This window comes from Rana temporaria, chromosome 4 (genome assembly GCF_905171775.1).
Source record: "Rana temporaria chromosome 4, aRanTem1.1, whole genome shotgun sequence".
Taxonomy (NCBI): domain Eukaryota; kingdom Metazoa; phylum Chordata; class Amphibia; order Anura; family Ranidae; genus Rana; species Rana temporaria.
In genome coordinates, this window is record NC_053492.1 from 138,909,122 (window position 1) to 138,933,568 (window position 24,447).

Here is a 24,447-nt window from a genome sequence, read left to right on the forward strand (position 1 = left end):
CATAGCAACTGCAGATCAAACACGGGTTGAAGCAGAACTCAAGTCCTTTTGTAAACTGCAAACAGGTTGGCTTTATTGCAGAAGAGACATATGCACTGTGTTCTGCAATACAATCGCCCTATGTGCCTGCTCACTGTCTCCTCCAGCATTGTAAACTGAGATGTATAGCTATACTTGCAGGACTGGGCCATGGGATCATAGGCATTATGTTAATATCTACAAACATGCATAGAGAAAACAAACAAACCCACACCATATTCAATTAACCAGAAAATAACTTTATTCAAAAGATCCATTTTAATATTTACATGTAATCATTAACTGTTGGATAATATTGGCCACGGCCTTGTTCATTGGTTTTCAAAAAATTCATAACATATCAATCTTACTTTGCATAAATCTGAATAAATCAATCACCAACAATTTCAACTCAGCCACTCAGACTCGAGTTGAATACCGACAATTTAACCATTTAAATTAAACCTCCCCTTCATAAACCTGAAGGGAGCTACCACATGAACAGGCCGCGACAAAAAAAGGGGGGGGGGGGTAGGGCGGGGAGTTCACCTGTAAAATGTTGAATGAGGGTGGCCCAGACCCAGGCCCAAATGGGCCTTAAATAGGCCAGTACCAGGTTCTGGAAAAATCTCCCAGAACCACCTGACTATCCTGACCAATCCCTGTGGGCCAGAACCCTCTCCAGAACTTTCCTACACACCTGACCCAAATTAACAACCCTGCTACCTTACCTGCAAAACACCTTTCTGTTATCCTTAAATAACCCTGCTGAACTAAAAAACCCCAGCACCTGCAGCTTTGCTCTAAACTAAACCTAATAACTATACCTAAACTAAACCTAGTCCCATGCCATGAACCCATGAGGAAAGGGGGGCCTAAGCGGCTATCCCTTTCAAATCCCATGGGATCATAGGCATTATGTTAATATCTACAAACATGCATAGAGAAAACAAACAAACCCACACCATATTCAATTAACCAGAAAATAACTTTATTCAAAAGATCCATTTTAATATTTACATGTAATCATTAACTGTTGGATAATATTGGCCATGGCCTTGTTCATTGGTTTTCAAAAAATTCATAACATATCAATCTTACTTTGCATAAATCTGAATAAATCATCAATCACCAACAATTTCAACTCAGCCACTCAGACTCGAGTTGAATACCGACAATTTAACCATTTAAATTAAACCTCCCAACCGACAGGAGGGCAAACCTACCGACCACCTGTCCACACCACCCCAAACCGCGGCCCTCTCTATGCATGTTTGCATATCTGCATTAAAAATATCCAAACCCACCGCCGATAGGTGTACACCATCATCCCTATACAACCCTTGCAAACCCCCCTCTAATTCCATGTGACGGAAAGATATGCCTAACTCTGGATTGATAAATTTTTCCAAAGCCCTATTTACTCTCTTGCGAACTTTGTCAAGAGGTTTGAGGACTGCTGAATTTAGCCAACGCAGACGTGGCACTATTTCTGAAAAAACTAAGACGGTATTAGGTGACACCAGTTTCAAAAATTTTATAGTATCCTTCATCTCCACAATCAGCTCAAAAGTCTTCTTCTTGCCGATATCATTCCCACCAACATGTAAAATCATAATATCTGGTGTCTCATAAGAAGCATACAGCCTTCCTAATTCCAAAATTAAATCCTCCCATAACATTCCCCTTCGTCCAAACCATAATACTTGAAAAACTGCCGGATCCAGGCCCAAATTTTCCGTGTACACTCTACCTGCCGCTCTTTTTTGTGCCCAAAAAACAAAGGAATGCCCTATAATCCAGATCTTGTGAGGAGCACCTGAAACAGAATAATCAGTTAATAAGGGCGAATATATAGTTTAAAAGCATCTGACCGCCACCGTCCAATCCTCTTAATGGTGCTCTCCTCTAAACCAATCCTTGCTGCCTCAGTCGCCGCCCCAATCCTAAATGAGTGCGTTGTTATTTTTAAATGTTCCAATTTCAGAAAAGCCAAACATTTTTTCAGAACTGCTGAAAACTGGTATACTGATAATGGAGCACCATTAACATGAATAAACAGCTGGTCAGAAATCTCTGGACGAGCATCCATATATGCATGATAAGCCACCACCGGACATATGTTTTCCTGACGACATTTTTTCAAATAAACCCATTCCCCGACACCGAGCCTATCCATTTTGCTGACACCTAGAAAAAACTTTAGGCCATCCTCCACAATTACTACATTCGCCAAGGCGATACCACCCGAACCTGAACCTGAAGATGAAAGAATTTCCGAAATTCTGAATGCTCCAAAGAATGTTATCGTAAATACTGCATTAAATAAAAGAGCTTCAAAATTTGATGAGCATACCTCCTGAGTTACTGAACAAATTTGAGCTAATATAACAGGGGTGACTGGTGCTCTATGATCTTTTCCAAAATTACCTTTTTTGTATCCCTTCAGCACCTGTCTCACCGAGAAAAAACTGTGACAAGGCGGAAAACCATAAAGGCGCAAAAAGAATGATATCCCCGATAAAGTTTTATTTATATGCGACCATGAATACTTTTTATACATCAGGGCCTGAAGGAACTCCAGAACCAACTGCTCGGAATGATCCGACACAGAAAGGTGCAAAGAAACCAAAAAACTTGACCATGACAGCCATGAAGAAGAATAATTCTTCCAAGTCGCAACGGCCACAGAGTTCTTAATGTTCCGAAGTATTAAATCGGATCCCACAATTGGGGAGGGCAAGGGGATCCCGACCGCTCTGCCTGGGGCAGTAACCCGAAAAACCTCCATCTGCTGGCGAGAAAGGGCGTCAGCAATAGAATTATTCTTTCCCTGTACATATTTCGCTTTTAACCACACATTCCACTTAAGGCATAAGAAAACCAAGTGGCGCAAATATGACACCACCCATGGGGATTTAGCAGATAAGGAATTTATTGCAAATGCTACCCCTTTGTTATCAGTGCTGACCACCAACCTTTTATTAGCAAAATAAGGGCCCCATATTTCCAGCGCCGCTACAATTGGGAACAGCTCTAACAGAGTGATGTTTTTGCAAAAACCCATGGTGATCCACCTATCTGGCCAAATGGACGCACACCACTGATTTCTCCAAATTGCACCGAACCCGACAGAGCCAGCTGAATCTGTTGCCAGCTGAAAATCACTGTCAGATATGAACTCCTGCTGCCAGATTGCCCTGCCATTAAAGTGTTCTAAAAATTTACACCAAACCATCATATCTTGCTTAACATCCTGTGTAAGCCTGACGTGAGCGTTTGGGTTTTTTAAACCTGAAATTGCTGAATACAACCTCCTGGAAAAAATTCTCCCCATTGGCAGTACCCTAGTAGCAAAAGCCAACTGCCCTAATAGGCTTTGCATCTCTTTTAGAGTCACCTTTTTCCTTTTCAAAAATGACTTTAAAAGCAGAAAAAGTTTTACTATTTTCTCCTTAGGTAGTAACCTGAACTCCATATTCTCTGTATCTAAAGTGATTCCTAAGAAAACCAAGCAATTTGACGGGGGGATCGTTTTTTCCTCCGCCAATGGAACCCCAAAATATTTACATACAGACTGAAAAACTGACAAAACCTGGCCACATTCCTGGGAACCTTCTGGACCTAAAAACAAGAAGTCATCAAGGTAGTGGGTAATATTGTTTGATCCTGACACAATACTTACCACCCATTCTAGAAATGTTGAGAATGTCTCAAAATAAAAGCAAGATAACGAGCAACCCATTGGTAGTGCCTTGTCAAAATAAAATTGTTGATCAAAACAAATACCCAGTGAGTTAAAACAATCCGGATGCAGTGGTAGGAGTCGGAATGCCGCTTTAACATCTGCTTTAGCCAACAGCGCCCTTCTACCTAGTGGCCGAATTTTGTCCACTGCAGCTTCAAACGATGTGTATGAAACTGATACCACCTCGGGGTCAATCTGATCGTTCAAAGCATTACCAAAAGGAAAGGATAAATGATGAATAAGTCTATATTCATTGGGCTCCTTTTTGGGAACCAGACCCAGAGGTGATATCCTGAAATTCTTAAATGGAGGGTGGACGAATGGGCCTTCCATTCTGCCAGCCTCCACTTCCTTAATTAATTTACTTCTAACTAAATGAGGTGCATCCAATACTGATTTTAAATTTTTTACCATTGAACAGCCTACCCCATCAAAACTAGGTAGCCTAAAGCCCACTGAAAAACCCTCAATTAGGAGCGATGCCATCTGCTGATTTGGGTAAGCCTGCAGCCATGGCAGCATTCTTGAAAGAATCACTGGGGTGGCTGCTTTTAGAAAAATTCTCTCTGGGTTGTGTCTGAAGCCTGCGAAAACACTTTGTAATTGGATGGCTTCCAGAGCAAAACGCACATTCGTGCCTGTATTTACAGGAATTCAGCCACTTACACTGTGTATCATTAAACGCAAAACACAATCCTTTTTTGTATGTAACAGCTGTTTGATTTGCAGGTGGGGCCATTGCTGTAGGACGAGAAAATGGTTGCCTCTGGGGCAAAAATAAATTTAGCCACAGGCCCACATCCTTTGAACCCCACTGCAGAGATGGTTGTAACGCTAATTTCTGGCGAAATGCTTCGTCATACATTAACCAAGACATGCCACTAAAGCTTCTATACGCTTCTAGTATTATGTCCACATGCTGGAATAACAAACAGCTTTTACTGGGGAATTTCTCACATAGAACACTTGAATAAATCAAAAAAGCCTGTAACCAACTGAAAAAAGATTTGATCTGAGGCTTGCGCCTGTCCTCCTCAAATCTTTCTTCCTTTGTAAATTTTGTAAAATCTCTATTAGGAGGAAGCAGTGTGTTTAAATCAACATATTCCCCTTTCCAGATTTTTTCCCTTACTACGGCTGACAAGTGAAAACCTAGTGGGGAAAGAAAACAAGGCATACATTCCTTTACATTATCAGTATTACAAGCTGAGCTATCTATAGTTGGGTTAGTAGGGACAAAAGCATGCTGGGGGACATGTGTAATAACAGGTGCAGCTGACCATACTTCTGCTGAAACACTGGTATTCTGCTGACTAGCTTGTGCACGCATAGCAGCCAACAATTGTTCTAGCGCAGAAGACACTGCAGACAACTGGGACACAGACACACACTCACCTACTGAGCCCCGAACCTCACCTGTTCCAGGGGCCACTGCTGGTGATGATAGAAGCACCGGGATTTGCCCACTTGGATGCTGTACTGCGATGGGGGGGGCACGGCCCGCATCCCTGCGTCCCTCCTTTCCCCCTTTCTGCTGTGCTGCTGCTGCCTTGGGCGACACAGCCCGGGATGTAGAGGCCTTTCCTGCTGACGCCGAGGCCCGGGAGTAACGGCCGCGACCTCCACTTGCCTTGGCTGAGCCTGCGCGCTGGTTCTGTGCTGCGGGAGCAGTCGCCATTCCTCCGACCGCGGCGAGCAAGGGCGGGGCTGGGACGGCGTCACTCACCGACGAACGCTGCCTCTTGCTTCTCCTTCGGGTCTCTCCGTCCTCTGGTGGGTTGTCCTCTGACAAGGCGATGTCCATCATCTCCGCTCCGCCCAGCATCTGACATGCTTGCAGCATCTGCTCCTCCCGTCCGACGGCAGCCGTGGATTCTCCCTCGTCAGCCGCAGCGTCTTCACAGGTATTAGCTGCTGATAGCGTGAGGCACTGCCTGATCCATTCCTCGCTGCCTTCTTCCTCTGCCTTCCTCAGTAATTGTTTCAGTAGGTTGTCCATCTTCAAACGGCGTGGAGTTTCACCTGTAAAATGTTGTATGAGGGTGGCCCAGGCCCAAATGGGCCTTAAATAGGCCAGTACCAGGTTCTGGAAAAATCTCCCAGAACCACCTGACTATCCTGACCAATCCCTGTGGGCCAGAACCCTCTCCAGAACTTTCCTACACACCTGACCCAAATTAACAACCCTGCTACCTTACCTGCAAAACACCTTTCTGTTATCCTTAAATAACCCTGCTGAACTAAAAAACCCCAGCACCTGCAGCTTTGCTCTAAACTAAACCTAATAACTATACCTAAACTAAACCTAGTCCCATGCCATGAACCCATGAGGAAAGGGGGGCCTAAGCGGCTATCCCTTTCAAATCCCAGTCTCTGAATGCCGGAATGATGGCCTCATGCACATCCACAGGAGCGATATTTTTCTACTAATTGCCAATGAAGAGGCTTGAAGACCATTGGCCAGAGACATCTAGAGTTCCGTTTTTAAGATGGCAGCTTTCTTGGCTGTAAAGGATGGGAGGGTTTCGTTTTTGCTTTAGGCCCACGTTTACATCAGGCCTTTTTTACATGTCGAAAAAGGTGAAAAAAAAGCCTCACATGCAGTAATTACAGAAGCACAAGCTGATTGAGCGAAGCAAGTTGGTTGTCACAACACCACGTAAATGACTCGCCATCAATATTGGCTTGCTAGCCTGCACATGCTCACGGGAGTCTTCGAGTACCACTGCATTTTAACTAAGGGACGCTGGGACTGGATCGCATCAAACTGCTCCCGCCGCTGACCTAGTGCCTGACTGGCAACACTGCCACATCCCTGATGCCGGTGGGAAAGCTACAGCCAGTATCTATGCAAGTCCACACTGCTTCCAGCCTGGGTGAGTGGACCTGTTGGTCCATGAACTACAGTGGGTACGGAATGTATTCAGACCCCCTTAAATGTTTTACTCTGTTATATTGCAGCTATTTGCTTAAAGGGGTTGTAAAGACAAAAATATTTTCCTCTTAAATTAAAGTCTGACAGTCGCTGATAAAGTAAAAAGTAATGTTTTGCATTATAACTAGTTTGATACCTGTTGAAATCGAGCTTTTTTATTCACCTCCAGCACTCCTGTATCATTATTCTCACTGACTTCCTGGTTTGCGGTGCGCATTCATTCTTGCTACATCACGGCATAATGGGAACTACAGTTCCCATTAGGCTTAGCCTCCATGCCTGTGAGGGATAAGAGAGCATCTTCACGCAGGGCTGTAGTCATAGGGAGGGGGTGAGCACATTCTGCTTTCCACCATGCAAAACGGCTCAGATGCTGGAGGAAAGCAAGAAGAGGAGAGACAGGAAATGGCATTTTCAAACCTGGATTACTATATTTTGGATGTCAAAAGGAAAAACGAGGTAAGTGATATTTAAATGCTCTAGCTTACAGCAATCAGTTTCTCTAATAAAAAATGAACCTTTAGTGTTCCTTTAAATCATTTAGAGTTGAAAATATATTTATTAGAATTTTAACAAGTTATACATGAACAGCATAAGGTGTCACAGTCAGGGTACAGTCATGAATACGTAGTGGTGGAGAGTCAGCCCAATGGCTATCGCCCACAGCAGGACTCCCACCAGCATATAACTCAACAGGAACAATTATGACAGGAACCCGAAACAAAAAATTGTGAGCGGCCAAAATGGCCTCTTGGTAGGTGACAACATTGTAACCAGAGTCTCCAAGAAGGAAACAATAAAATCAACAGAAAAAAAATGACACATAGGACAAAAAAGAACCAAGGCCGAAAAACAAAAAAAAAGAACAAACAAAAAACAAAAAAAAAAACAAAAAAAAAACACAAAAATAGGGGGGGGGGGGTAAGAATCAGGGGCATGAGAGGGCGGAGAGGAAGGGGGAAGGAGAGAAGAGAGAGAGAGAATATAAGGAAAGGAGGAGAGAGGAAAGAAAACCAGAGGGGGATCATGGGGGAGTGTGAGAGTTGCTGAGGGGGCAAATGGGAGAAACAATGTGAATAAGGTGGGAGGGGGGACCTAGTTTATCTTAAGGGGGTGACACAGACGTAGGCAGTCAGGGGTGATCATGGTTGGGTGGACAACATGTTCGCCAGGGTGTCAGAGGAAGAGAAGTGGAGCCAGACGAGCCATAGCATTGTATACTTATCAAAAGTGTCGTTGTCAAGAGCCAGCATCTCCTCCATTCTCATGGTATCGTTCATAATAGAGACCCAGCGTGACAATGGAGGAGTTGCGGTCGACTTCCAGTAGGAAGGTATGAGCTGTCTTGCTGAAGACATGAAAAAACGGAGGAGGCTCCGCCTCTGCGATTTAACAGAACCAGGCAGGATAGAGAGAAGAGCAATTTTAGGTGAGGGAACCAGTGATTTATCGTAGACTTTGTTGTAACATTCAAATACCTGAGTCCAGAAGGGCCGGATCCTCTCACAATCCCACCAGACATGTAGATAAGTCCCCACAGCAGCGGAACATCGCCAACAGGATGCCGGGGTGGACGGAAATATTTTGTGCAACATGGAGGGAACCCTGTACCATCTTGACAGAATCTTGTAGTTTTTTTCCTGTGCGTAGCAGGAGATCGTGGACTTGTGAGTAAAGTAAAACGAAGTCTGCCAGTCTGCCTGCCGAATGTCCTCACCCAGGTCTGCAGACCACATCCTAGTGTAAGAGGGTAGCTCGGTGTGCGTGAGTGTTTGCAGTAGGTTATATATGGCCGAGAGTAGGTGCCTGGGCGTCTCCGAGAGGGAGCACAATCGTTCAAACTCCGTGAGAGGGCGGTGTACCTGAGAGGAGGAATGTAAGTGCTTTGTAAGTGTGGACAAGTGCAGTGTAGTGAGCCAGTCATGGGCACCTGCCGGAGTCGCTGGCGACCCCAGCGTAGGATGCACAAAGGAGCGTGCCTGGGGCCATTCAGTCCTTTTGAAGGGGCCTAACGAAGATACTCCTTTAAATCATTTAAAGCGGGGGTTCCGCGGGTTTAATTGTAATTTTTTTTTTATTTAAAGTTTTCTGGCGCTCTTACCTTGTGTAGGTAATCACTCATCTGTCCCAGTCTTTCAGCCTGCTGCAGTGGTAATCGCGAGAAAACGATCTTTTATAAAATACTAAGATGGACGTTACCATCTTTACTGTGGGCACTGTGAAGTCCAGCTCGTTCTTCTTCCGGGATGCGGCGAATCCTGACACGCTGGCGAAGTCACATGACCCGCCTGACGTCACGTGACCCGCGAGATATCGCGGGATTTCGACACAGCGAGTCTCCTGGAATTCTCAGGAGACGCTCCCAGGAGACAAATTGCTGATGGGGGATATTCGAAAACCACGCCCACTCCCGCGGGGAATAGTGAGTGACGGCTCACAAAAGGGCCTCGTTTCAAGGTAAGGAGGCCGATTAAAAAAATAAAATAAACGAATACATAGTGTACCATGGCAGACGTTTTTAAGAAGCAGAACTTGTAAATTAGGGTGAACCACTGCTTTAAGTTCATTTGTTTTTCTTTAATGTACACACGGCACTCCATATTGACAGAAAAACACAGAATTGTAATTTTTGCAGATATGTTAAAGAAAAACTGAAATATCACATGATCCTAAGTATTCAGACCCTTTACTGTGACACTCGTATATTTAACTCGGGTGCTGTCCATTTGTTCTGATCATCCTTGAGATGGTTCTACGCCTTCATTTGAGTCCAGCTGTGTTTGATTATACTGATTGGACTTGATTAGGAAAGCCACACACCTGTCTATATGAGGCTGGGTTCACACTACTTTCATCCTACTTTGCTCTGCTACATTGGTCCTACATTTATCCTACATTGGTCCTACATCCATCCTACTTTCATGAACAGGATACTACTTTGGTCCGACTTCAATGATATTCAATGGGCTGAAGTAGGATCAATGTAGGACCAAAAGTAGTACAGGGAGCATTTTCAAAGTCGGACCAACTTGTGTAGGACCAGTTAAGACAGCTCTCATAGGGAAACATTGATTTTCACACGTCATGCTACATGAGGCTCCCAATGTAGGACCGTTTGTCGGACAAGTGTGAACCCAGCCTCAGACCTTACAACTCACAGTGCATGTCAGAGTAAATGAGAATCATGAGGTCAAAAGAACTGTCTGAAGAGCTCAGACAGAATTGTGGCAAGGCCCAGGTCTGGCCAAGGTTACAATTGTTTTTTTTGCTGCACTTAAAGCGGAGTTCCATTCAAAAATTGAACTTTTGCTTTTTGGAACCGATACCGAGCATTTCCCCAGTACTTGTACTCGGCTGAAATGCTCCGATGCTTCCCCCGATACCTGGGCAGTCAGGTATCGGGTGGTGGGGGGGAGTTACAAGTCTTCTCCGTGTCGCTCTCCCCCCGTGCGTTCTTGTCTCCCTTCCGTGTCGCTCTTCCCCCCCCGTGCGTTCTTGTCTCCCTTCCGTGTCGCTCTTCCCCCCCCCGTGCGTTCTTGTCTCCCTTCCGTGTCGCTCTTCCCCCCGTGCGTTCTTGTCTCCCTTCCGTGTCGCTCTCCCCCCCCCCCCCCCCGTGCGTTCTTGTCTCCCTTCCGTGTCGCTCTCCCCCCATGCGTTCTTGTCTCCCTTCCGTGCCGCTCCCCCCCCCCCCCCCCCCCTCAATTTGTCAGGATGGAGAGCGGAGGTAGGAGCCGCTAAACCCGGCTCCTACCTTTTGCAAATGAACAGTTAGTAATCACTGACTCTGTCCATTCACATAACTGAGCATCGTAAACTGTGTTTACGATGCTTCAGTTTATGAATTGAGAGAAACTTCTCTCTATTCATTTCAACTGAGGCTGCAGAGAAAGGGACTGGGGAATCTGTGTCCTTTGTCCCTTTCTCTGTCTCAAAGTGGAGATGTCAGAGGTCTTTTAAGACCCCTGAGATCTCATCAAAGCCCCCCCCCAACAGGGCTGATTAAAAAAAAAAAAAAAAATTGCAATAAATAATTAAAAAAATTAAATGTAAATAATAACCATAATAAAAAAAAAACTGACAATCCACTACCCCCCCCCCCCCCCTCTAAAAAAAAAAAAAATCACTAATAAAATTGTGTGTAGCGCCCCCTTACTTTCAGTATGGGCACTATGCTAAAGTTGGTGGGGAATGGGAGAGATATTTTGCTCCCATTAGCAATTTGCTAAATTGGGGTTGCTGTCATTTCAGAACAGTCCTGTGGGTCAGTCTGCGTTCCAGGGGTGCGATCCCACCCCTGGGCGACAGTTGGCGCTGAAGGGGTTCTGACAGAGCCACTTTCCCCAGCAGCCAATTAGAGGAGTTTTTCCCTCGCTGGGCATGCTGGGGAGGGGTATATCTGTGACAGACGCCATTGATTTGGGTTCTTCTTCGCGTGGCCCATCTGGCCAAATTTGCAGGCTATACAGAACCTCATCCTGAGGTAAAAGGGGACTCCAGTGACTTACTGGGTCCCCAGTTCTATTGAGAGGATCCCAGGCTGGGTGCCGTTCGATTGGGGGGGGGGGGGGGTCGGCTTGAGGAGAACCCAGAGGCAGGTTGTCCAACAGGGCTTGAACGAACCAATCTGGGATTTGGTGACCGGAATGCTGACAGGTATGATTTGCTGTCATCCAGTGACCTATGCTAAAACTTACTGGGAGGATTCGCTCCAATCATCCATCTAGTTCTTTTAAAGTAATAGGCCTGTGGCAGAGGCCCTAGAGCCAGGCCTGTGAGAGAGACCTGTTCCCCCCCCCCCCCCCCCCCCCCCAGAGAATCTAAAGTGACACCTCGGCTGCCAGGGTTATGATAGGGGCCTGTCCGGGGGCACATCACCCACTCTGGCTAGAGTGGCGACGAATCACAATCTGATACTGCTCTGTTCATATCCAGGCCTGATTCTGCAAAGTTCATCTTTTCTCTTATCAACCTTTTCTTCCTATTTGAAGTTGATGTTGGCCTGGAAATAAAGCATTGGAAAACCCTTTATTCATTGTCTGGACGCTCACTATCCTGCTTCTCCAACTGCACTCCTAGACCACATTAAGGTAACTTAATACGCCGATCCCAAAACAACCAGTGGCTCCTGCGGGGGTAGCGCTACGTGTGTGTGTGTGTGTGTGTGTGTGTGTGTTAAAAAAAAAACCCCACTCACATGACATTAAAAAAAAAAGTATCGGTACTTGTACTCGGTCTCCAAAAAGTGGTATCGGGACAACCCTAGTCCGAACCTCCTGCTTTTAAGGTTCCTAAGAGCAAAGTGGACTCCATAATCCTTAATGGAAGACGCTTGGGATGACCAGAACCCTTCCTAGAGCTGGCCGTCCAGCCAAACTGAGCTATCGGGGGAGAAGAGCCTTGGTGAGAGAGCTAAAGAAGAACCCAAAGATCACTGTGGCTGAGATCCAGAGATGCAGTCGGGAGATGGGAGAAAGTTAACCATCACTGCAGCCCTCCACCAGTCGGAGCTTTATGGCAGAGTGGCCAGACGGAAGCCTCTCCTCAGTGCAAGACACATGACAGCCTGCATGGAGTTTGCTAAAAAAAAAAAAAAACACCTGAAGGACTCCAAGATGGTGAGAAATAAGATTCTCTGGTCTGAGACCAAGATAGAACTTTTTTGCCTTAAGGCTGCTTTCACACTGAGGTGCTTTTCAGGCGCTATTGCGCTAAAAATAGCGCCTGCAATGCGCCCGGAAAGAGATGCTCATTTCTATCCAGTGTGAAAGCCTGAGGGCTTTCACACTGGAGCATTGTGCTGGCGGGACGCTAAAAAAAGTCCTGCCAGCCGCATCTTTGAGGCATGGTAGGAGCGGTAAAAATACAGCTCCTATAGTGCTCCTGCCCATTGAAAACAATGGGGTAGCGCCCGCAAAGAGGCGGTTTTTCGGCCGCTAGCGGGGGTTAGAACCGCAATGCTAGCGGCCAAAAATCTCAACAAACAAAACGATAAAACACCACTAAAAATGCCAACGTTTTACCATCAGTGTGAAAGTAGCCTTATTCTAAGCGGTATGTGTGGAGAAAAACAGGCACTGCTCATCGCCTGTCCAATACAGTCCCAACAGTGAAGCATGGTGGTGGTAGCATCATTCTGTGGGGGTGTTTTTCAGCTGCAGGGACAGGACAACTGGTTGCAATCGAGGGGAAGATGAATGCGGCCAAGTACAGGGATATCCTAGACGAAAACCTTCTCCAGAGTGCTCAGGACCTCAGACTGGGCCGAAGGTTTACCTTCCAACACGACAATGACCCTAAGCACACAGCTACAATAACAAAGAAGTGGCTTCACAACAACTCTGACTGTTCTTGAATGACCCAGCGAGAGCCCTGACTTAAACCCAATTGAGCATCTCTGGAAAGACCAAAAAATGTCTGTCCACCAACGTTTACCATAAAACCTGACAGAACTGAAGAGGATCTGCAAGAAGGAATGGCAGAGGATCCCCAAATCCAGGTGTGAAAAACTTTCCCAAAAAGACTCATGGCTGTATTAGATCAAAAGGGTGCTTCTACTAAATACTGGGCAAAGGGTCTGAATACTTGGAACCATGTGATATTTCAGTTTTTCTTTAATAAATCTGCAAAAATGTAAAACTTCTGTGTTTTTTTTCTGTCAATATGGGGTGCTGTTTGTACATTGAGGAAGAAAAATGATCTTGGCAAATGGCTGCAATATATAACAGAGTGAAACATTTTAAGAGGGTCTGAATTTCTGTATATTACCTTACTGCATCACTACTTCCCAGCTTCACCCTCCTGTGGAAAATCTTGGACTTGGGATACATACTTGCACAACATATGACACATTGGTGCTTGGACTTGTTATCCACGGTGGTCATAGATGCACTGGCAGAGCCCCCATTTTTGCTCAACCATCCCATACACTGAATATTCCTCCCAACTTTTTGAGATGGGAATGAGGGGCACCCATCAGAAAAAGTATGCAGGCAAAGGTCACACCCCCTTAAAGGAGAATTGTACAAAAAAAACAAGATTGGTTAAACCCGTGTGTGTGTGTGTGTGTGTGTGTGTGTGTGTGTGTGTGTTTTTTACTACTATTCCTTTTTTTTTTTTTTTTGGAATTTACAAATACAGCAATTTAGATATGAGATGAAAGGTTTAGCACTGGAAAAAACTTTTTGATAGATAAAAAGTGCATTTTATAATGGATCAGACCAAAATGAGGGACATTCTTCCAAATCGGGGACAGTTGGGGAGCTATGTTTAAACAGTGATTTCACTTCATAGTGTCAGGTGCTTTATTACCCCAGGGATGTTATGTTGACGTGTGTGGATTTTTATGACGCAGCTGCACCTTGATCAGAGACAACGTTGTCAATTTTTTATTTTGTATTACTATTTGATATCTTTGTGTAAGTTCCCTCGTCTAGAAGCTGCATGGTTCCTAGGAATTACTGCAGGTGAGGCTTTCAGCTTTTCTTTTTGCATGCTTGGCTGATTACCAGGAACACACCTTATTGAGGTGAGTCAGCCATTTGAGGGATGCTGTATTTTCTCTCACACAGAGCCTTCCCAACTTATTCACCCCAGTGAGCTACTGGCTATCCCCCTGGTTTTCATTCCCGTTTTGAATGTGTCAAATTTCTGGCAACGGCACCATCCAAATCGGTGTGATGCCGTCTTTGCAGTGCCACACTGATTCACTAAAGTGGTTCCTGTACTACCTTTTGGCTTTTTATTTTATAACCTGTGCATGTACCCCCACAGATGTCTGTCAGATTACACCGACCCCCCCCCCCCCCAAGTCGGACTGCATTGTGGGTGTAGCACTACCCACGCAAGAGCTGCGGATTATATTTTGGGTGGCACGTTGCCTCTATATTTTCGCTGTCCAGGGTGAAAGAGTCCAAGGAATTTCAATGTACCTCTTTTGGGTTTATTTGGAAGAACTTTAGTACAAAAGAGTTTCAGGTGCAGAGTCACAAGTAAGGAAACACTCCTGTTTCCAGCAAACAGTTCTCGTTGTCACTCTAGCCAGAGTGGGTATTTCTCACCCGTATAGGTCCCTCTCACTGGTCTAGCAGCCGAGATGGCACACAAAATAAAGTACAGTCTCTGCCACAGACCTTCCTTTTTGATGAGACACTTTGGTCCAGAATCCTCTGCCATAGGATTCAGCACTAGAGGTAGACCGATATGGGTTTCTCTCTGGCTGATGCCGATATTTAGAAATTGGGGCGGCCGATGGATTTTTTTTTTTTTTTTTTAGGCCAATTTAAAAAATAAAAAAAAAACTCACCCACTCAACTCCTTCCTGCTTACTCCTGTCACTCTAGAACACACTTGATGTCCTCAGTGCAGGTGGCACTGGTTTGGCACTAGCAGGTGGCACTGGTTTGGGACAGATGGCACTGGCAGGTGGCACTGTGGCAGTGCCACTGCCAACTGGAACTGGTTGCCATTGATTGGCAGTGGCACTGGCAGGTTTCACACAGCCTAATTAAACTGTAACGGTATGAACTAACAGGAGAGAGGAGCTGTCGGCTCGATGTTGGGGGTGGGCGGGACCCAGCAGGTAAATTACACCAGCCAATGATTGGGCTGCTTTAGAAAGGGGGTGGGGCCACATGCACGTAGCGGCCCACCAAACGAAGCCGCAGCCCTAGGCCAACGTGGTCCTGGAGCCAGGATTGCAACACGCACCTCAGGCCATGCGGGCCACGAGGCGCAAACGGACCCCGCAACAATGGCATCTGTCCCTTAAGTACCCCTCCTCAGCATTCACAGTGGGGCAACCACTCCCACTGATTCGTTGCTGAGGGGGACACTCAATGTACCATGACCTGGCTGCTACCACCCTTGGCCTGGGGTGGTAACAACACCCCCAGGCGAACAATGGTGAATACTCCCAGCACAGCCATGGCTAGAACAGAGGCTAAATTGCCCTTAATCATTCTGCTCTGAGCCAAATAACAGCTCAGACCCCCATTAAGGCGGTTGTATACCCGCAACTATTATTATTATTATTATTATTATTATTATTATTATTATTATTTTTATTATTTTTTTACACCTGAAAGGCATAATGAGCTAGTATGCACCTCATAGTAGCTCATTATGAAATATAAAGAAATAGTAATGTTGCCTATAGTTCAACTTTAAAGGGGAATTTTTTTTTTCCTAAATGGCTTCCTTTACCTTAGTGCAGTCCTCCTTTCACTTACCTCATCCTTCCATTTTGCTTTTAAATGTCCTTCCTTCTTCTGAGAAATCCCCACTTCCTGTTCTTCTGTCTGTAACTACACACAGTAATGGGAGGCTTTCTACCTGGTGTGGAGAAAGCCTCTTGAGGGGGCCAGCAGGAGGTTCAGGACGCTCTCTACTTTGCAGATAAAGGAGCTGTGTGTTAGTGGGCATCCTGCTCGCTTTCTCCACACCAGGGAGAAAGCCTTGCATTCCTGTGTGGAGTTAGACAGAACAGGAAGTGAGGATTTCTCAGAAATGAGGACATTTTAAAAGCAAAATCGAAGGATGAGGTAAGTGAAGGAGGACTGCACTAAGGTAAAGGAGGCTATTTAGGGGAATTTTTTTTTTTTTTTTTTTTTTTTACAGCCCCTTTAAGGCTGCATTCACACCTCAGTGTTTTGTCGCCTGAAGCGCGACGTCCCAAAACACTTGAGGGGAAAAAATACGCCAAACGCCTGAAGCCCAAACAAGTTCTGGACCCTTTTTTGTCGCTCGAATTTGGGCATTTACATTGGTGACCCTAGACCTGTAAAAAATCGCGGTAAAAAACGCTGCTACGCTCAGGTGTGAATGTGCAGTCAGCACAAATTTCCGATAATTTTTTTGGAGAGGACTAAGAAGATATAACCATGCAAATGGTTAGGAACAGTGAGGAAGGTTTGTGGTCCAGGATGATAGGACAGTCAAAATTAGAAACCACTCCCCCTCCCATCCTGGAAGCAGTGCAGCCGCTTTATAGGGGGTGTAGACTAATTTGCCCAGTCCGCCCCAAAAAACTGGCGCTACAATAAGTGTAATGCAAGCCAGCAGGGACTCTTTCCGTGCTGCCCTAGGCCAGGATTCAGCGTTGCGTATGACAGCCAGAGTATATGTTTGGACCCGCTTGGTCCAAACAAGGTTTAATAAAACATGGAATTTGGGCTTTCTGATACCTGGACTGGTGGATGTTAGAAATGTACTGTCCTGACCAGAATATGGAAGTCCAGGTCAGCTGAGTGCATGCAGTATTAAGTTGTAATGGCAAAAAATGTGTGGTATTGAGGTTGCTGTCATCCTTTCATATCAAGTCTCTGCCTTGCCTATGCCTGGAGGGAAATCCAAAGCTTGCTTCTGCCAAATTTTAAAGGATTGCTTTTACACTAAAGGGCATCGCTGGCTGAAAAAGATACCAGGGTCATGACTGTAGCGTTCACCTCAGTATAACCACTGAAACCCGAGGACGTATGTCCTATTGGTGGACGGTGTTTAAATGCCACCTTTGCCTTCATATTTTTAAAGGACCTACAAAGCGATATGTTGGTTATCTATGATGAAGTTGCATGCCATTGCAGACTCCATAAGCACCCCTTTAAATTGAATAAAAAAACCTCCTGAAATAAAAGGGGTTAGTTAAAGGAAACCATAAACTCAATTCTCTTCAGAAAATATTAGGCTGCTGCCCTTTTTTTGGGGTTAAAAGTGCATGAATGCATTTCTTGATAAACTTCCTTTTTGTAGGCCTCTTGCACATTTAGACCCCTTTCACACTGGGGCATTTTGCAGGCACTATATGGCGTTAAAAATGGCGCCTGCAAAGCGCCCTAAAACTGCTGCTCCATTCACTCCAGTGTGAAAGCCCAAGGGCTAATGCATTGTAGAACATTCTGGTATAACTTTCATGCAACTTGGAGGGCCATAGACTTCAATGTTTACCCTCAAAAGTTGCATGAAAGTCGGACCAAAGAAGTGCATGAACTACTTTTTTTTTTTTTTTTTTTTTTTTTAAAGTGTATTTTGTGCGTGTACTCGAGAGAGGAGCCGGACTGCAGGAGTTGGGAGTAGGCAGGCCTCCCCCAGAGGCAATCTGCCACCTTTCTCCATGCCCCGGGTGGCAATGGCAGGTGTGTGAGGGGGTCCTCCCACACAGCCCGCCCTACCTGCTCCGCTTTGAAGCCCAACGGGGCAGAGGGACTCCCTATAAGGGAGTGAGAGGATTAGCCCGCTCAACCAGCCCCATTAGTCCTTCGCCTCTCTTTTTAGAGACCACGTGGTCAAAGTGCGTGATGTTAACCCAATTTCGAGTGCGTGTAAGTTTGGTGGTTTTTGTGGGAGGGGGGTGGGCGTACTAAGCGCAGGCTTACCTCGCATAGCACACCCACCGGGAGCCAGGCTGAGACCACCAAACTCAATTCACATGTAGCCGAGGCCGGGATCCAAACCCCTAGCTGCAGAGGTGAATGGCTTGTCAGCGCAGTGCCAATCGCGTTGAGCCACCGCAGCTCCACGCATGAACTACTTTTGAAGTCGCTGCAACTTTGTCACGCATAGTTCTCATTGGGGAACCACTTGTCATGCAACTTTGATGTCCAAAGTTGCATGATAAGTCGCACAAGTGTGAATGGAGCGGAACCTAAGAAGGACAGGTGGGACAGCTTGCTTGAACATCCAACTGCTGAAAAATCACCTCGGAAGGCGGATATTTAAAGGTAGGTCCCAATTGGTGCAGGTTTCAATCTGAGTGGAGTTACTCTTTAAAATTGCGAACCAATTAAAGTGTCGGACTGCCGTGAAAAGGATATTCCTGCTTTTTGCCCTGATTTACTGAATACATCTGTGAGTGGGTTTTTGGCTGATACTGTAGTTGCTGGTCGTCTTGCGTTTCTGACCTTTTATTCTAATGGAGAATTTTGTTAGTAAATTGACATGGGTTTCAAGTTAAAACTTATACAGACCAGAATCCAAACATTTGTTTAGTTTCCTATTACTGACAAAACAAGCAGCGCTATACAAAGAGAGATGACTCATTGGAACATTTGTCGTAATATTTGCATTGTAGAAGAGCTACAGTGAATGCAGGATATTTAAACAAAATGCTCTCTCAACTGCATGGAAAAATCCTCCAACAAATAAGGCCTCTTCTACTTGGAGCTCCTCCCCAAAACAATTGAGTACAAATACTGTAGCTGCTGACTTTTTTAATATCAGGGCACTTGCCTGTCCAGGAGTCCAGCGGTGTCCTCACCTGAGCCAATTATTTTCAATCAGGTGCTGGTGCTACCATCTTGACTAAGGGAAAGCTGCACTTTGTGAATAGGCCGGCTGCAGTGGAAGGAGGGAGGGGTAAACTTCTGGCTTAGTTTGCCACAGTGAACTGAGCTGGATGTAGGAGCAGGTACCTGTCAAAACAAGGTACTCTCATTCCAGATGCCATTCATTTGACTCCTCAAATCGCAGTGCAGGCTTGTCGCACGATAAAATATGCTGCAACATGAATGTCGCCACAAAGCAGCTCCTGAACTATTTTTGGATGATATGCATCCCGTTATCCTGTGACAATCGTAACAGACCCGCACCGCAAATGGCATCTTGAATGCGAGTCCTGCCGTTTTGGCATTCACACCTTAGCGCTGTGAAATCGTGGGTAGCATGCTGTAGTGTGAATGCAGTCTAAACATTCCACCTGCCCTTGGATCCAGCAATGTGCTCATCTGATTCCAGCTGTTCTTTCCATTGGTCTTCTGTCCCTGGAGGCATCTCAACTGTGAGCATTTGGCTGTGCCAGTTTGCGTCTTCACAGCTAGGTGCCTGCTGAGCATGCATGAGCTGCGCTTTGTATGGTCCTGCAGTGGAGCGGGGCAGACTTTTTCACTTGGCTCACCTAGGTGCGTCCAAGGGGGGTACCTGCTCAAATGCCCCCCTCCCCCCCTGTCTGTGCCATTTCCTTAAAGTGGAATATTCCCCTTTGGGTGAACATTTTGCTTTAAGTAGCTCATCTGTTAGAAGCATGGGTTGGAGTACTTCATTAAAGCTCCAGACAGACACAAATGAATGCAGCTCTGTGGTTCTTAAAAGATTTATTGGGTGTGTTGCTGATCTGGGTGGATTATGACGTCCGAGCCTGGACAGACTGATGTCGGCAGAGAGCGGGCTTCTCCAGCCTGGACAGACTGATGTCAGCAGAGAGCGGGCTTCTCCAGCCTGGACAGACTGATGTCAGCAGAGAGCGGGCTTCTCCAGCCTGGACAGGCTGATGTCGGCAGAGAGCGGGCTTCTCCAGCCTGGACAGACTGATGTCGGCAGAGAGCGGGCTTCTCCAGCCTGGACAGGCTGATGTCGGCAGAGAGCGGGCTTCCCCAGCCTGGACAGACTGATGTCGGCAGAGAGCGGGCTTCTCCAGCCTGGACAGGCTGATGTCGGCAGAGAGCGGGCTTCTCCAGCCTGGACAGGCTGATGTCGGCAGAGAGCGGGCTTCTCCAGCCTGGACAGACTGATGTCGGCAGAGAGCGGGCTTCTCCAGCCTGGACAGACTGATGTCAGCAGAGAGCGGGCTTCTCCAGCCTGGACAGGCTGATGTCGGCAGAGAGCGGGCTTCTCCAGCCTGGACAGGCTGATGTCGGCAGAGAGCGGGCTTCTCCAGCCTGGACAGGCTGATGTTGGCAGAGAGCGGGCTTCTCCAGCCTGGACAGACTGATGTTGGCAGAGAGCGGGCTTCTCCAGCCTGGACAGACTGATGTTGGCAGAGAGCGGGCTTCTCCAGCCTGGACCGACTGATGTTGGCAGAGAGCGGGCTTCTCCAGCCTGGACAGACTGATGTTGGCAGAGAGCGGGCTTCTCCAGCCTGGACAGACTGATGTTGGCAGAGAGCGGGCTTCTCCAGCCTGGACAGACTGATGTCGGCACAGAGCGGGCTTCTCCAGCCTGATGTCAGCACAGAGCGGGCTTCTCCAGCCTGGACAGACTGATGTCAGCACAGAGCGGGCTTCTCCACAGAAGTACACCAAACAAGCTTTGACTGTACGTGTTATTCTACATGTTGGACAAGAATTGTAATATGTTCTGTAAATGGAGGAGGAACAGATGAATGACAGTATCTCCTATGTCCATTCACAGAATGTGTTGCATTGTGGGGCAAGAATAGAACGTGTTCTGTGAATTGAAAGGGAGCAAAAAAGAGCATTCTTGTGACCTCCCGCAATTAAGCTTGAAAACTGCCTTTGGACAGTATCTGGTGGCATGAAGGAAGGATATTTACATAAAGTAGCAGCCTGCAAGTAATGAGATTCACAGCGTTGCAAGCAACTATTTGGTGCTGTCTCTCCTAAAATCAAGCTTTAAAGGGGTTGTAAAGGTTTGTTTTTTATTTCCTAAATAGGTTCCTTTTAAGCTAGTGCATTGTTGGTTCACTTACCTTTTCCTGCCATTTCCCGTGTGTGTGTGTGTGTGGTTTTTGTTTTCTTTGTCTGAATTTGTCACTTCCTGTTCCTCCTCAAGAAGCTGTTCTGGCTGACTAACCCCCACTCGGATGATGGTGGCAAGTTTACTGAGGAGAAACGGGAAGTGAGAAATTCAGACAAGGGGGGGGGGGGGGGACATTTTAGAAGGGGAAATCCGAAGGAAAAGGTAAGTGAACCAACAATGCACTAGCTTTAAAAGAACCTATTTAGATAATAAAAGACAAACCTTTACAACCCCTTTAAAGCGGAGCTCCACCCTAAAGTGGAACTCCCGCTGATCGGAACCCCCCCCCCCCCTCCAGTGTCACATTTGACACCTTTTCAGGGGGAGGGGGGTGCAGATACCTGTCTAAAGACAGGTATTTGCACTTATTTCCGGCCACACAGTCTCTGGCAGACTGCGGGCATGACGTCACCTCCCCCCACTCGGCTCCCAGAACACAGCGGGAGCCAATCGGCAGGCGTAGCGCGACTCGCGCCGTAGGAAATGGGGCAGTGAAGCCGGAGCGCTTCACCTCCTGGTTCCCTCACCGAGGATGGGGGGGGAGCAGAGTGACGAGCGATCAGTGGACATCCGCTTTAAATTGCCTGGCTGAGGTTTCTGTGGCTCTATCTATCAGTGTCAAATAAGGAATGTGGTTGATGGGATTTAAATTGTTCTAAAACTGACAATGCAGTACGGTATGTGGTGGCTGTTTTTGGTACGTGCACCTGAGCATGCAAAGTCCAGCATCAAGAACTTGTATACAAATGCACCAAAGCGTGTCTCTATGGATCAAATCTAGACTACTCTCTAATGGATAAAGAATGCTTGCATGCTTTTTTCTTACAAGTAATGTCTTGCTGTATTGGCATGTTTTTTTGTAATATAATCACACTTCTTCTTTCTTTTTTTTTTTTTTTATAGATTTGGCTGTTTCTGACATGGAGATGAAAGGTAAGCTATTCCAACAGTTTACTTTGAAATCCTAACCCGGGAGAATCTATTCCATTTTCCCCTTTATCCACACCGCTTCAGTTAATATGGTACACCTATCAATGTGTGGTTTGCATTGTCAACTAGGGGTGTAACGGATCAAAAAACTCACGGATCGGATCGATCCTCGGATCAGGAGTCACGGATCGGATCATTTTCGGATCAGTGCAAAAAAAAAAAAAAAATGTGTGTGTGTGTGTGTGTATATGTATATGTATATATATATATATATATATATATATATATATATATATATATATATATATATATATATATATATATATATATATATATATATACACACACACACACACACACACACACACACACACACACACATACATTTCACGGGTGGATTAAAGAGGAAGCAGGTGAGGCTGTTTGGGACTTGTTAAAAGTACAATCTTGATGTTTTTACAGCTATATATATATAAATTTATATATATATATATATATATATATATATATATATATATAAATTATATATATAGAGCTGTAAAAACATCAAGATTGTACTTTTAACAAGTCCCAAACAGCCTCACCTGCTTCCTCTTTAATCCACCCGTGAAATGTGCTCCCCCCCCCCCCCCCCCCCTCCTCCTCTCACACTAGTGCTTCTCTGCTACTATTCCCTCTCCATGTCGGCTTGCCAGAGCCCAGTGCACAGCGTGACACGCCTCCCCGGGGAGGCGTGTCACGCTGGGCTCTGGCAAGCAGACTGGGTGGAGCAAGATCGCTCCGGAGCTAGGCCGAAGCCGGGGACTTGCCTAGGCTCCGGAGCGCTCCGCGGATCGCGGGGTGTGCCGATCCGAACGGGGTGGCCCGTTCGGATCACGGATCGGTGACGATCCGTTACACCCCTATTGTCAACTGAATCGTTTTCAGGGTCCTGCCCCTGATTCTTGGTGCTAATAACCTTAACTGTCGTGTTTTTTTTTTTAAACTCCACTCCCTAAATATTCAAAATGCCAATCCTCTGCTCACATAACTTTTACTTGGTTCTCAGCATACAGAAGTCTTTCTCAAATCGATGAAAATACGTGCACTAAGGTGCGCGCATAACCCATCATGATGCCATTGATGTACGATTGCAATGCCTTTTTTTTTTTTTTTTTCAACCAGGGCTTGACAAATTTGCTTTGAATCTAGGAGCCAGTTTATTTCTCTTTGACTATTTATTGTCCCTCTGTCTCTTACCATCACGTCAATTAACGCTAAAGGTCTAAATTCCCCATACAAAATTGTTATGAAAGGAAGCCCCAGCTCATGCCTCTGACCTAATGTGTGCAGGAAACCATTTCACCTCCCAAAAAAAACCTTTCCATTGGAGTTGGCAAAAAAAAAGCTGGGGTTATGATTACTGTACCTTCCTCAGTTTCTTTTCCCACTGAGGTAGACCCTGATGGCAGATACGTAATCCAGAATGCCTCAATCAATCAGCCTACCATTGCCAATATTTACAACACTAATACCAATAAAGAGCGTTTAACTCTGTTATGGGAGAATTTATATCTTTCAGGCTAGGCTCATTATTGTGTTAATTTTCAATCCAATGGTGGATCCAACCAGGGCTCAAGTCCTGGGGGAACGCGTGGGAACGGAGTTCCTGCACTTTTTTCACAGCAGGAACGCAGTTCCCTTTGCAGGACTAGAGCAGCTGAGCCAATCCTTCACTAAGCGGCGATGCCCAGCTCGAGTCACTGTCAGGGGCAGGCAAACCTTAGTAATCCTTTGTTACTGGCCGCTTCCTGTATATGGATTCATCGGGTAGTGTAGTGTGCAGGTATTCCGTCACTTCCTCGATGCCACAATGTCTCCTGGGAGCTTTTGTCATTGTTCCCAGGAGACATTGCGGAGGTCTGCCGCAAGTTATCGCGGGATTTAGAAAGAACTTGCTACCTGATGAATCCATATACAGGAAGCGGCCAGTAACGTAAAGGATTACTAAGGTACAGTGGATTGAAAAAAAAAAAACATGCGGTTTAGTAATTATGCATATGAGCGTATCTTTTTTTTATTTTTTTTTTTTTTTTTTTTGGTGGGGGAGTGGATCTTGGGTGGGAGTTCCCACACTTTTTTCCCCAGAACTTAACCCCTGGATCCAACTCTAGATTCCTTAAACTTGTAAATGCTCCTCTGTTCTCTCCTTCCCACTACACACGCAAAAAGCATACTCTCGGATAAATCTGTTTATTGACTGACAAGTATACCCTGAAACCGGTCCAGTAAACTTAAATCGGACTTATGTGGTCTGACCACGCTCCGATTTCAATGCAATTGTATAAAGCTGCTCATGTCAAGTGGGAGC

At 45.9% G+C, this 24,447-nt stretch overlaps 1 protein-coding gene across 1 annotated transcript in view; it reads left to right on the forward strand.

The window, feature by feature from the left end:
• The window catches only part of LOC120936618 (phospholipid scramblase 2-like), an 81,209-nt gene that overhangs the window by 18,844 nt on the left and 37,918 nt on the right, over positions 1–24,447 (forward strand). Inside the window, exon 2 of the mRNA XM_040349103.1 lies at positions 22,071–22,100. Coding sequence (XP_040205037.1) covers positions 22,088–22,100 — 13 coding nt within the window. The 5' untranslated portion in view covers positions 22,071–22,087. The remainder of the gene's footprint in view (positions 1–22,070; positions 22,101–24,447) is intronic.